At 34.0% G+C, this 13642-nt stretch overlaps 1 protein-coding gene across 6 annotated transcripts in view; it reads right to left on the bottom strand.

The window, feature by feature from the left end:
* Nucleotides 1-13642, bottom strand: part of Stag2 (stromal antigen 2) — a 128904-nt gene that overhangs the window by 33065 nt on the left and 82197 nt on the right. For all 6 annotated transcript variants that reach the window (XM_042682463.1, XM_042682458.1, XM_042682465.1 and 3 more), the window contains exons 12-22: nt 13489-13568; nt 11079-11186; nt 8845-8956; nt 7799-7916; nt 6925-7028; nt 5223-5315; nt 5035-5124; nt 3964-4167; nt 833-903; nt 241-328; nt 70-150 (exon numbers count right to left, since the gene is read on the bottom strand). In XM_042682463.1, coding sequence (XP_042538397.1) covers nt 70-150; nt 241-328; nt 833-903; nt 3964-4167; nt 5035-5124; nt 5223-5315; nt 6925-7028; nt 7799-7916; nt 8845-8956; nt 11079-11186; nt 13489-13568 — 1149 coding nt within the window. The remainder of the gene's footprint in view (nt 1-69; nt 151-240; nt 329-832; nt 904-3963; nt 4168-5034; nt 5125-5222; nt 5316-6924; nt 7029-7798; nt 7917-8844; nt 8957-11078; nt 11187-13488; nt 13569-13642) is intronic.

The raw sequence follows: 13642 nt of genomic DNA, 5'->3' as shown, positions 1-13642 counted from the left end.
CATTAAAAGTATGTGCTTGCTGATATCAATGAATGATATTTAATGTAATAATGTTAAATTACCACACACCTTTGTAGAGCTGCTTTCAGTTATCTTCGCTAGCTGCCAAAGGATTACATAGTGAGTACACTGCAGTGCATGAATAACAATCTGTAATAACGAACCAAGAGAATAAAGGTAAATTTTAAGTCACAGGCCTTTATTCTCAAAGCTATATATGAAACACAGAAATAAACAAACCTGCTCAGGCATATCTCCATTTTCAATTCCGGTTTTCAAGAGTTTGTAATTACAAGGAAACAAATCCCATTTTGAAAGATCATGAGCACTGCAAAAAAAAAAAACCCAGCTATGTTAAATAGTAATCATCATAATTTTGAACTTCAGTTTTAACAGAATGTTACCAAAGTAAATACAGTAAGCATCTTAACATGCCACTACAAAAAAATGTCTTTTTTAAAGATTATTACATTTTTCAGTCACTCTCCAATTCAAAATGACTCTACAAGTACTCTTCTGAAAATCTAAAAAGAAAACCTAGCAAAGATTTTGAAAACATTAGAAACTGCAAAATACACGTTGACTACTACAGTTTTAAGAAAGCAGGGGCTGGGAATGTGGCTCTGTGATAGAGTGCTTGCTTAGCATGCATGAAACCCTCTGTTCTACTCCTCAGTACCACATAATCAGAAAAAGCTGAAAGTGGCACTGTGGCTCAAGTGGTAGAGTGCTACCAGCCTTGAGCAGAAGATCAGGACAGTGCCCAGACCCTGAGTTCAAGCCCCAGGACTAGTGGGGGGGAAAAAAGCAGAACCTAAAAGGTTCAACTTACTTGTGAAAAGCAGTGATCCTCTTCAATGTAGACAACACCTGATATGCATCATCTTCATCAGGTTCTTCACCCTATGAATATCAATTATATATTAAGAACCACCAACGTAAAAAATCCTATAGTAGTAACCTGGTAATAGTACCTTGAGAAATAAATTAATAAAAACAAGCACAAATAATCTTCATCATACAATGCCTAGATCTGGCTAAACTATCAGAGGTACAATGTGCCCCCGAAGAGAAAAATGAAACTATATTCTTCCCTTTGGTCTGAGAGGGGACTCAAACTGGAATTTGCTTTCTGGTCATTAGCAGGTGCTCTACCATCTGTGCCATGCCTCAACTCTCCTTTTCTATTAGAAAGACACAAACTATGAAGATATCCACATTTACACAGTAATAAATGTACTATGGCAACAAAAGAAAACACATTAGATTACAAGAAAACAAACATAAAAGACAACATATAAAGGACAAAACTTACATAAACTAATCATAGTACTCCTGAAAAAGATTTATCACACCAATCACAAACAAATGGGGTGAAAGCCTCTGAATAATGTCTACAAATGCTAGTCTGTATGATGGACATCAATAATTGCTCACATGTTTTTCAATACAGAGTAACTTAAGCATAAAAAAATTCAGTCTTACTACATTTAAAATAAAATTGCTTAAATACTACTATATTTAATCTACTGTATTGAATTCTAGGTCTCTCAAAAAGCATACTTGGTTTTTAAAGATTAATTTTCCTTCAAATGAATTAAACTTAATTAACAAACCATGGCTTCATACTAAATTAACTTGTCCTAATCACAATCATATTCATCCAACAACGGAATTATTAAAAATTTTACCCAGAATGTGGAAGCTAGTGATTGTGATGTGCACAATCACTAAATTAGTACAGGTTAACAAGCCTAGAATGTGACATAGCAACACAATGTTAAATAACTTGATAAAACAAAAAAAACAAAAGTTTCAAAATCTATGATTTTTTTTCTATATGATTTTTATGCCATAAGTAGAAGCAGTTATATGGGAAAAGCTATAAGCAATAATTTGAAAACTATAGCTTTTGATTTTTTTTCTCTTTGGTGTCAGTCCTAGGGCTTGAACTAAGGGTCAGGGCTCTGTCCCTGAGCTTTTTGCTGAAGATTAGCACTCTACCACTTGAGCCACAGCTCCATTTCTGACTTTTGGGTGGTTAATTAAAGAAAAGAGCCTCAAGGACTTTCCTGCCTACTCTGGCTTTGAACCCTGACACTCAGATCTCAGCCTCTTGAGTAGCTACGATTACAAGCATGAGCCATCAGCAAACAGCCACAGCTTTTGATTTTAGTCTCATACATTAAAAGGTACAAAGGAGGGGCTGGGAGTGTGGCTCAGTGGTAGAGTGCTTGCCTTGCACACCTGAGGCCCTGGGTTTGATTCCTCAGCACCACATAAGCAGAAAAAGCTGGAAGTGGCATTGTGGCTCAAGTGGTAGAGTGCTAGCCTTGAGCTGAAGAACTGAGGGACAGCACCCAGGCCCAGAGCTCAGACCCCATGACCAACAAAAACAAAAAAAACAAGAAAAAAAAGAGGTACAAAAAAAGAGGGGGTACAAAGGAGGTAAAGCCTGACCAAAGAAACGTAGTCTCCATGTTTTCCCTAATTTGTAGTGATTAGGATATGGCTAAGATAGTCTTAGCAGAGGTTCACAATAGCCCAATAGCTATGTACATATGGCCATATAAAATGATGCTAATCAAAATGATCTCCATGATATGAAAACAACATTTTTTTAATGTACTGTTTGCAGTTACTTCTTTCATTTTCTTTTTTTTCCTCCTCTGGTTTATTCCCCATGGACACTGTTTCTGATTTTGGTACCCTTTGTCTTTATAAGTTTAACTGACTTGGGGAAGGTAAGGGGAATCACAGAAACAGTGGAACAAAGGGAGAACCAATGCAATATTGATACTCACTAGACATGTTGGAAATGGACTTTACAACTTGAGGGGGAGGGGAATCCAGGGGAGGGAAGTGAAAGTAAACAAAGGAGGGATAACACTGATTGAAATGTACTCATTACCTAACTTATGTAACTGTAACCCTTCTGTACATCACCTTTACAATAAAAGTAAATTTAAAAAAAAAAAGAAAAATTCAACAACAACAACAACAAAAAAAAGGAGCTGGATGCCAATGGCTCACACTTGTAATCCTAGCTACTCAGTGAGATCTCAGGATCACGGTTCAAAGTCAGCCTTGGGAAGAAAAGTTCTCGGGAGATTTATTTAATTAATTTATTTTTACTGTAAGATGAAAGTTTTTAAATCACTTCTTTCATTTTTTTCTTGTTTTCTTTATTGTCAAGGTGATGTACAGCCAGGTTACAGATTCTTATTTCTAATTAACCACTCAAAAACCAGAAGTGGATCTGTGGCACAAGTACTCTAGCCTTAAGCAAAAGAGCTCAGGGACAGCATCCAAGCCCTGAATTCACGCTCCACAACTGACAAAAATAAGGTACAAGGGTATTTCCAGAAAAAAAAAACACAGTAAAAGTACAAGTTGAAGAAGATACAACAGAACCACAGAAAACTCCAAAACCAACATTGGCCATAGTAGCAACTTACTAAGACTACAGCACAGGGAACATGACAATGATGGCTTTTAGTTTTGAACACTGAAAACACCAATAAATCTCCTATTTGGTCTCATAGTACCCCTACTTTTCTGTTCCATTAACACCCTATTCCTGAATAGGCTAAAACCAGGAATCTGTTTAATTCACTTCTTTAAATCAAAGAAAAAAATCCTAGTTTTGCTTCCAACTCTCCAAGTCAGAGATTCATACCAATTTTCCATTTTTTGGTCAAGGACTATTAGTACCTTGATGACTCACAGAATAAGAAATCTGAGCATAGGTGGGGCACCAGTGGCTTATGCCTATAATCCTAGCTACTCAAGAAGCTAAGATCTGAGGATTGTGTCCTGAGGATCAATTCCCAGGACCAGTATACACTATACACCCCCCCCCCCACACACACAGCATGATTTTAATATCTGCTACACCACTACCAAGACTAATTAATGGAGGGAAAGGGCCCAACTGTCAAAATACTATAAAATATTACATACCTCTTGTAGAAAATCCTCAAGAAGACGGTTAAATTTATCTGCCAATTCATCAATCAGTTGACTCCTTGAAATATCTACTCGGTTGAAGATTGTGAACTCTTCATTACAGAGTGCTTGGTACGTTTTAGAACATGCTTCCAAAACATCTGTATCAGTGTGCTTCTCTACAATATTTCGAATCTGGCGCAGTAAGGCATCCAAATGCTGGAAAATAAAATACCTTTGAGTTAAAACCAAGGTGTATGGCTAGGGGTATATATAGATACATTTAGCATGTATAGTATGTATAGTATGTATATAGTACATACTTGGGACGTACGTGCAAGACCCACTAAGGTATACACAACAGATGTTAATTGACTGCATCAATAACAGTGAAAGTTTTGAAACATAATAACTTTATGATATAGCACATACATTTTTGCATATTTTGAGTCATGTTAAGTAAACAGACTGATCTGGTCATATTTATTTCCTCAACTTTAATGGGACTACTATTACCTAGGGCTTTGGTCCAAGCATTACATATAGTTTATAATAGTTCCTGTAATATATTGAAAGTGTTCAACGAATATTAGCTAGTTTTGCTTTTATGATTCATTTACCCAGTTAGTCATGGAAAATCTACATAAATAATCAGTGACAGAGTCACACAATGTCTAAGAATAAAGCTATGGATACAAAGCAAATGGGAAGTCTTAGCACTATATTCTTAAAATATATGACTATTAAGATATAGGCTTCCTCTCATGCTACAAAAATATTTTTAAAATACAAACAAATGCTATGATAGGGTAAATTAAAATTTTTCTTCAATGTTTTATTTGAGGGGGGAGGAAGTAAGTCATGGAGCTTGAACTCAGGACCTGGGCACTGTTCTTGAACATCTTTTTACTCAAGGCTAGCATTTTACCACTTTGAGCCACAGCTCAACTTCTGGTTCTCTAGTGTTTAATTGGTGATTAGAGTCTCATGGACTTTCCTGCCAAGGCTGGCTTCAAACCCCAATCTTCAGATCTCAGTCAACAGCACCCAGCTTCAAAGTTCTTTTGTACACAAAAACATTCTTACCTTTTCTAATCTTCCAGTGGTATATATTTCCAAATCAAAATACTGAGGCAACTGCAACAAGTTAGTAACCTTTTCTGCATCTATAGAATACTTTGAAATAGAAGGATCACGAGAAACATGGTTATTGTAAGGAAGCATTTTAAAAACATCTAATTTTTAGTGACACTATGTTACTAACACAAACTTACTTTTGCTAATAACTGAGGAAGAGCTACAGCAAAAAGTTCAGTGATTTTTGTCCTGTCATCCAACTGAGTCTTCTTCTCCTTTGCTGTGAGCACCTAAAGTAACAGGCTTACATTAACATTTATTAAACTTATTAAACATTATTAACTGCCAAATTTTAGCTAACACAGCCACACAATAAGTAATAAAGTTGTATTTTAAATGCTAGATACAAAAAAGAATTTTCTTCAGAAAAGATCTTGATATGTCACCTAGGTTGGCTTTCAACTCATATAACATTCTTGCTTTAGGTTCATGAGTACTGAAACTATAGGAATGAATGTACCACACAACCCAAAAATTCCTACTGTAAAACTTTAATCATAGAAGTGACAAACGTGAATATCTTACTTATATAAAAGAAAAAAGAACTAAAACTAAATGAATAGTCCTATAGGAAAAATTGAAATTCAATTAGATTAACCAACTCTACCTCTGGATAGAAGAAGTATTTAAAAACTGTAAATTGTAGGGGGAAAACAATGGAGGGGGTAACGATGTTCAAGAGGAAGTGTACTCATTACCTCACTCATGTAACTGTAACCCTCTGTATAGTATCTTTACAATAAAAAAAATAAAAAAATAAAAAATAAATAAATAAAATAAAAACTGTAAATTGTGGTTTTGGAACTGAAACATGAGATTAAGCAGGTTTTCAACTTAATCTAGGCTGTGGGAAATAAAACATGGCTTATAAATTCAAAGTAATTAAGTTGCTACCAGAAATTGGAAATGAAACATGTTTAAAAAAATAGTAATAGGGGTATAGCTCATTGGTACAGCACTTGCCTAGAAATGGCACAATGCCCTGGTTTCAATATTGGACAATGCAAAAACTAAGTAATTTAAAAAGAAACAGAACAAAATATACAGAATGAATCATATACTGTTTCAGTATCACATGATGAAAATTTGGTTCAGGTACACACAAATACATATATTTTGTGTACACTATACCACAATATGAAAAATGCATTCTAAGCCAGGCGCTGGTGACACACCTGTATTCCTAGGTACTAAGGAGGCTGAGATCTGAGGATCACAGTTCAAAGCCAGCCCAAAAAGGAAAGTCTGTGAGACTCTATCTCCAAATAAACCACCAGAAAACTGGGAGTGGCGCTGTGGTTCAAGTGGTAGAGTGCTCGCCTTGAGCTGAAGAGCTGAGGGGCAGCGCCCAGGTCCGAGTTTAGGCCCCACGACCAACAACAACATCAAAAAATGCATTCTATGCTTGATAACGAAGTTTGAAAGCCAGTGAACTTCTTGGAATACATTGTAATTACTGTGCTATGATGGTGGGAAATAGGAATCCCTTCATTTCAATTAATATTTATTTCTACTTTATTTCTAGTTTTATATTAGAAAAAAAATCAACAAACTAAAGCACACACAAAAAATCATTCTAAACTGGCCCACTACATTCAGTCTTAAACAGATTGTTAGTGTGTTATCCCTCATACAGTAACAAAGTATATTATAGAACTAAAATTTCTCAAATTGTTAAATGCTTTAAGATTTACATCTAACACATGTGTATAATAAAAGTTTATCTGAAGAATAAAAATTAAAAATCATATGTTTGTTCCATAATAAGAGTAGGATTTCTATAAAACATACTGGGAAAACAAAAATGAAACTTTGAATATTGAAAAAACATTGGCATACCCTTTTTCCTGTCCCTCTTCCCACAGGAGGATGACATTCAGCTGCTTGTCTAATAGTACAAAGCATTATTTCAATCAGCGCACTCTCTTGTCTGTCTGTTAATGCTAAAAAAATTAAATCAGAGTTAATCTATTTTTCTTACCAGTAACTATTACATAATAGTTTCTTCTGCCTATGACTAGAAAGTGACCTAATGTACTACAGAATATTCCATTATTTATCACACAAAAGGTGAGAACAAGTTAAATCTTCCTAAACTCATCAGCAATCTGTGTCTAAAAGTGATCCTAGAGAGAAAACATGAAATTCTGACAGCAATTGTATCTTGTTGCAGTATAATATCCACATAACCATACACATATATAAACACAAATATGAGAATAGAGCTGAAGGTAAGGCTCAGATATAGAGTGTTCCTAGAATATATGAGGCCTTGGGTGTAATCCTCAGCAGAACACACACACACACACACACACACACACACACACACACACACACACACACACACACACACACACACACACACACACACACACTCTCTCCTAGAATATATGAGGCCTTGGAGGTAATCCCCAGCAGAACACACACACACACACACACACACACACACACACACACACACACACGCTCCTAGAATATATGAGGCCTTGGAGGTAATCCCCAGCAGAACACACACACACACACACACACACACACACACCCCTGCTCCTAGAATATATGAGGCCTTGGAGGTAATCCCCAGCAGAACACACTCATGTGCGCGCGTGCGCGCACACACACACACACACACACACACACACAAACTAGAGAAAATAAGTAAAATGTATTTTCAAACTGTCTAGGTAAGACAACTACTAAAATTAAATATCCTTACCTTCCTCTCCACTAAGTGGCTCCTCTAGCAATAAGCTATTCATACATTCCCAGTCTTTTAGCAGCTCAGTAGCACAGTCCCACATGCTATCCACAAGATAGGCTGCATGCTCATGTAGCTAAAATTTGAAAAGAATAATATGGTCTTAGACAAATAGTAATTCAAGGGAATTGCACTATGTACAAATACTCAAACAGCAATCCAAATGGAAGAAGGAATTGCCTTAATTTGCTATACATAATTCAAGCTTAATAGGCCTCATTGAACATTTTTAAGCTTTTAAAACATTTATACAAAAATTATTTTGGAAAATATAACATGCATACTTACTTATAAAAAGATTATATGCTTATTCAGAAAGCAGTTAGCTTCAGTCAATTCTTAGATATACTATTATTTGACTTTAAATGAATGGAAATAATAATGGTTAATTAAGATATAAAATACATCTTACTGTCAATCTGCTTCAGAAACAAATTATTCTCTTCATTCTGTTAAGCCTAGCAGACCTTATATCTTCCCAACTTGAGGGAGTATAATCATGATTTTAAAAACTATTAAAAACTTTTAGAAATTGTCTATCAGTGGTTTTCTATTCATGAGCATAGAGGGATATCCCCATAATTATCAAACTGAATTCAGCAGTATATATAAAGGAATATATACAAGCAGATTTTAGCATTGAAATGCAAGATGCTGCAATATTCCAATAAAATTATTCAATATAATTTCGCTATGTCAGCTGAAAATTATTCCATATTTTGTTACTAAGAAAGTGAAGCTTCAAATAAGTAGGTAACTTAACCAAGGTTACAAAACTAGCAAGAAGGACCAATTGATAATCAGGTTTATCTGATTCCAAAAGTACATAGAATCCTAATATTTGAATATCTTATTACAACTAGTAATTATTCTTTAAAATTTTGGAATGGGGAAGATTTCTGTTCTATTCAAAAGTGACAACAGAGTATTTAACAAGCACTTCATTTTAATAACATCTCAGAAATTATTTGAAATAAAGTATAAATTAAACAATATAAACTAACCTCACTTTCCAGAAAGAAAAAGACCAATGTCTTAACAAGATTGGCATTTGGACCTTGCCTTCCTCTTCTTTTCATCATCCCATCATCCTCTGGATCTCTACGACTGAAGAGCCTATGAACAAGGAAAAATATTTTAAAATGAAAACTGCATTTGTTATTAAAAAATTAACTCTATTACATATTAAAACATCTAACAAGGCATTAATAGAGAGCTTGGTAGATTAATTACCCAGAATTAAGCCATCAAGTAATTGCTATAATTTTTTTTATTCTAATCTTGATTGTTCATTAAATCCTTTGAAACTGATAAGCTAATTATATAGTATGCCTACCTTCCTCAAGAATTACTACATGTAGTTTTGACAAAGCTCAGTATACATTAAGCAGCTCAGTTGATAAGGAAAGTCCTCAGATAGCCAGGTGGTGCTACGTCAGTTTTGTTTAATTAAACTCTATACATCTTGACCATTTATTGTTCCCCCACACACATACACACAGTCTCCTTGGAACAATGAACCCAAAGAGTCTACTTGCATTGAGTTATAAATTATTTTTTGATCTTACATAACTGTTTCCTTTATCAAAGTAATATACTGACTTCCTATAATATTCATGAACAATGATACGTATTTTTATCTTATGACATATTTTTCTCTAAAATTGAACATACCAATACCTTCTGTATAAAATGCTTGCAACATTATCCATATCCAGTGGACTCTTCCTAGAGACAGTGTGACTGTTTTTCCTCAGAAACAAGAGAACTACCACTGGATAACAATAGAAATTTTAATAGAAAACTATAGAGTAGATATTTTATACCAATAACTCTTTCACATAAATCCCCACATGGGCATCATAAAAAAACTAAAACAGAATCTGTGTAGTTCAAATGGTACTTTGTAAAAGACATTATATAACATTTGTTGAATACTTTCTGTGATCAGATATTCACACCAAAGTTCATATTATCTAATCTGAAATGCTAAATAGCATCATAAAATCGAGGATTTGGGGGATTCTTAGGTCAAACTATATTAAGTACTTGAAGTAGACTTTTAAATATTTTCTCAAGTAATGGGAAAATAAGCTTAACACTACATACTATAATATTTGGAAAATGAAGTAGACAATTAAGAAGAGGTAAACCTAAATATTATAAATTAGGTAAATTTAAAATATATCCATTAGGGGATGGAACATAGCTCAGTGGTAAAATGCTTGCTAGTATGGTGAACTCATGTCAGCATTTGTAAAAACCAAGCTAATTCCTTAAAAGACATGATATATTTCCCTTAAAAAATCTAACTTAAGCACAAGAAATATATATCCTTAAAAGGCAGAATATATTTGCCTTTAAAGATCTAACTTAAATCAAACAAACCAGAGAAGAGCAATCTAAACTTTTAAAGGAAAGAGTAAAGTGAAAGTATTCATAAAATGTGTGTATTATCCATGTTCTTTGCCTCACTATTCAAAATAGCCAAGATATGGAAACAGCCAGATACCCCACAATAGATGAGTAGAGGCAAAAAAGTGGTATCTATTCATAATGGAATTTTACACAGCCATTAGAAAGAATAAAATAATGTTATTTCCAAGAAAATGGATGGAACTAGAAAAAATCATGTGAAGTGAGGTAAGCCAGGATAAGGTACAAACGGATATTTTGCTCTCTCTGATATGCACTGGGATATGACAAATGACATAGAATTCTAGATACTCACATACAGTGAGACCAAAAGAGGATAGTCTTAGGAAAGAATCACAAAGGTGCAATGCCTAAGCACCTCTTCATATTTACATAAAATAATATTTATACTGAAATGATCTCCTAAGACATGGAAACAAAAGATTGTTTTTTTCTTTTTCTTATGAGTCTGTATTCGTTACTTATATACGTTGTATATCATTGGGAGGGTGGTGGGGAGGACACAGAACTCGAAGAAAAAGGATAAAAAGTGCAACAGTGGAGTGCATTGGGCATTGATGAAATTCAACTGTACAACTCATGGGTAGAGATGAGAGGGAGGGACTTGGAGAGAATGAGAACACAAGACACAGTACAAATGGAAATGTACTTATTACCTGACTCATGTACATGTAACCCCTCTGTACTTCACCTCTATAATAATAAAAATTTTTAAAAGTTGTGTGTATTTAATATTTAGTATATCAAAATAATGTTATGCACATGTACTTTAGAAAATAAGTAACAGAAATAACAGATTTACTTTTTGTAGAGAAACTCCCCAGCTGCTACTGCTACTGGCCGGTGAGCTGAATAAACCAGATGATAGACATTTTCACAATCTTCTGCAGTAAGAACTTCTTCACTACTCCTAGTAAAAAATAAGTAGTAATAAGGTTTTTAGCTATATCCTAATTCTAAGAATATACATAGAAAAATTCATGCTTTTACATTTTCCCAATTTACCAATTTGGGTTAAAAGAAAATAAATAAACCTAATTTATTATTTTTGGGAAAAGATGTGCTAACGAAAGTGCTGAGAATTTTATTAAGATGAAATATAAATGTAGCACCACATTTAAGAGCGAATACATGAAGTAAATAGGTAAGGGAATAATGTAATATAAATGCTAAACGGGAAATAAAGACAAAACAAAAACTAATATGAGAGGGGCTGGGAAGGTGGTTCAGTGGTAGAGTGCTTGCCTTGCAATGCATGAGGCCCTGGGTTCGATTCCTCAGCCCCACATAAGCAGAAAAAAAAATGCGGTAGTGGTGCTGTGGCTCAAGTGGTAGAGCACTAGCCTTGAACTGATGAGCTGAGGGACAGCGCCCAGGCCCAGAGTTCAGGCCCACGACCAGACCCCCCAAAAAAACAACAACAACACAACAACAACTAATATAAATGTAAACTTGCAGCATGAAGAAAGCTTAGAGTTAATAATCATAGACATCATTCTGTATCCATTTCATATGAATATTAGGAAAGATGATCTGGGTGCTGGTGTCTCATGTCTATAATCCTAAGTACCAGAGCTTACCAGAGCTGGGGCTGAAGCATTAACAGTGCCTGCCTAGAGTTCAAATGCTAGTACCAGGCCCCCAGAAAGAAAAAAGACAAGTGTGACTAGATTAAAATACACCCAGTGCCTAACTTATCTCACAGTTAAGAACATTTCGTATTTCATTCATATAAGTAAATAGTGCTGTACTTTGTTTTTGTTATTTGCTCAAGATATCTGGATGAAGATAAATAAAATCTTCAAAGCATAAAAAAAACAAGTATTTTTCCAAATAAATATTAAGTATCAAAGACTTACATTTGTAACCATTGGAGAAAATCCTACTGAAGATTAATGCTAATTTTCCTGATCTTTTTAAACAAAATAACCATAAGAAAATCTTGGTAAATCAAAGTTATTTTTAAAGTAGAGCTCATCAAGCAGTGTAAACTTTGAGTTCTTCCTATGGAATTATATTCAGTATGGTAGCCACTGGCAGCTGTTTTCATCTCAATATTCTTCTATTATGAAATAAACAATCTAGGAATTTACTATTATATATAAATTTACAATCATAGGACTAACAGCAGGCAGTAAAAAATAAGAACATATTTTGGTACCAGTATTGGGCTTGAACTCAGGGCTCTGCAATCTCACTGGGCTTTTTTGCTCATGGCTGACAGTCTACCACATGAGTCATATCTCCACTTTGGTTTTTGGCTAGTTAATTGAAGATAACTGAGTCTCACAGTTCTAATGATCCTCAGTTCTCAGCCTCCTGAGTAGATAGTATTATAGACATAGCCACCACACCCAGTCATAATTCAGCTTTAATTCAATTAGAGTTTAATGAAACTGGACATAAATGCCTACAATTCCAGCATTCTAAAGAATAATAATGCAAGAGGATTGTGAATTTGAGGCCACCTTAGGCTACATAGTTAGACCCAGTCATAAATAATAAGTAAATCCTACGGGTTCTCAGAAAATGTCAACACATCTACAATTGCCTTCTTTATAAATACTACACAGTGATACACTTCATACAAGATAATAACCAGCCACTTTGTAGGGTTGCTGTATTCAGTTAAATAATACATATGAAATACTTTTTATTGGCTGTCATCACATGTTAATTTTTACTTTTAATAAACACTTATTGTTATTAATTATTTTAGAAATTCTATTTTAAAATATACTGTGTTAGCAAATGTGAACATTTTAGGTTTTGATAGACATTGCCAAATTTAGATCAATTTATTTTCCTTTCAACAATGCGTAAGGGACTATTTTTATACAGCCTAAACAACATGATGGATTACCAAACATTTTTATTTATTCCCAGAGCAAATACATTAAAAATGTTCTCATTTTAATATACTTGTCTCTGAGAACAAACTCAACTTTTGGTATGTTTAATTTTTTCTTTTCAGTCAATGATCTGATCCATAACTTTTGACATTGCTTATTAGATTTCTATTTCTTTAGTCAATATGCAAAAATTAATGTCTTTGATGCAAAAATTTACTCTAATCTGGCATTTTTTGTATATGTATGTCATATAGGCATTGAGTTTTTTATGAAATCAACACACTGAGTTGTTATTTGGTTTTTTTTTTTTCAAGACAAATCTAACCAGGAACTCTAATGTAATATGCAGCACATACTTACTGTAAAACAAGAGTGAGTAATTTTATTGCTTGTACAGCAACATCATATTCCTTGTCAAGAGTCATAGACACAATTCTATCCTATAAACAAAGAGATTCAAATATGTTTTAAAAAGGAAGAAAAATATTTTCAAATTCTAAGCAATTTTAAATAT

This window comes from Dipodomys spectabilis, unplaced genomic scaffold (genome assembly GCF_019054845.1).
Source record: "Dipodomys spectabilis isolate Male_0828 unplaced genomic scaffold, ASM1905484v1 ptg000071l, whole genome shotgun sequence".
Taxonomy (NCBI): Eukaryota; Metazoa; Chordata; class Mammalia; order Rodentia; family Heteromyidae; genus Dipodomys; species Dipodomys spectabilis.
This window is presented reverse-complemented; position numbering and strand designations above follow the sequence as displayed.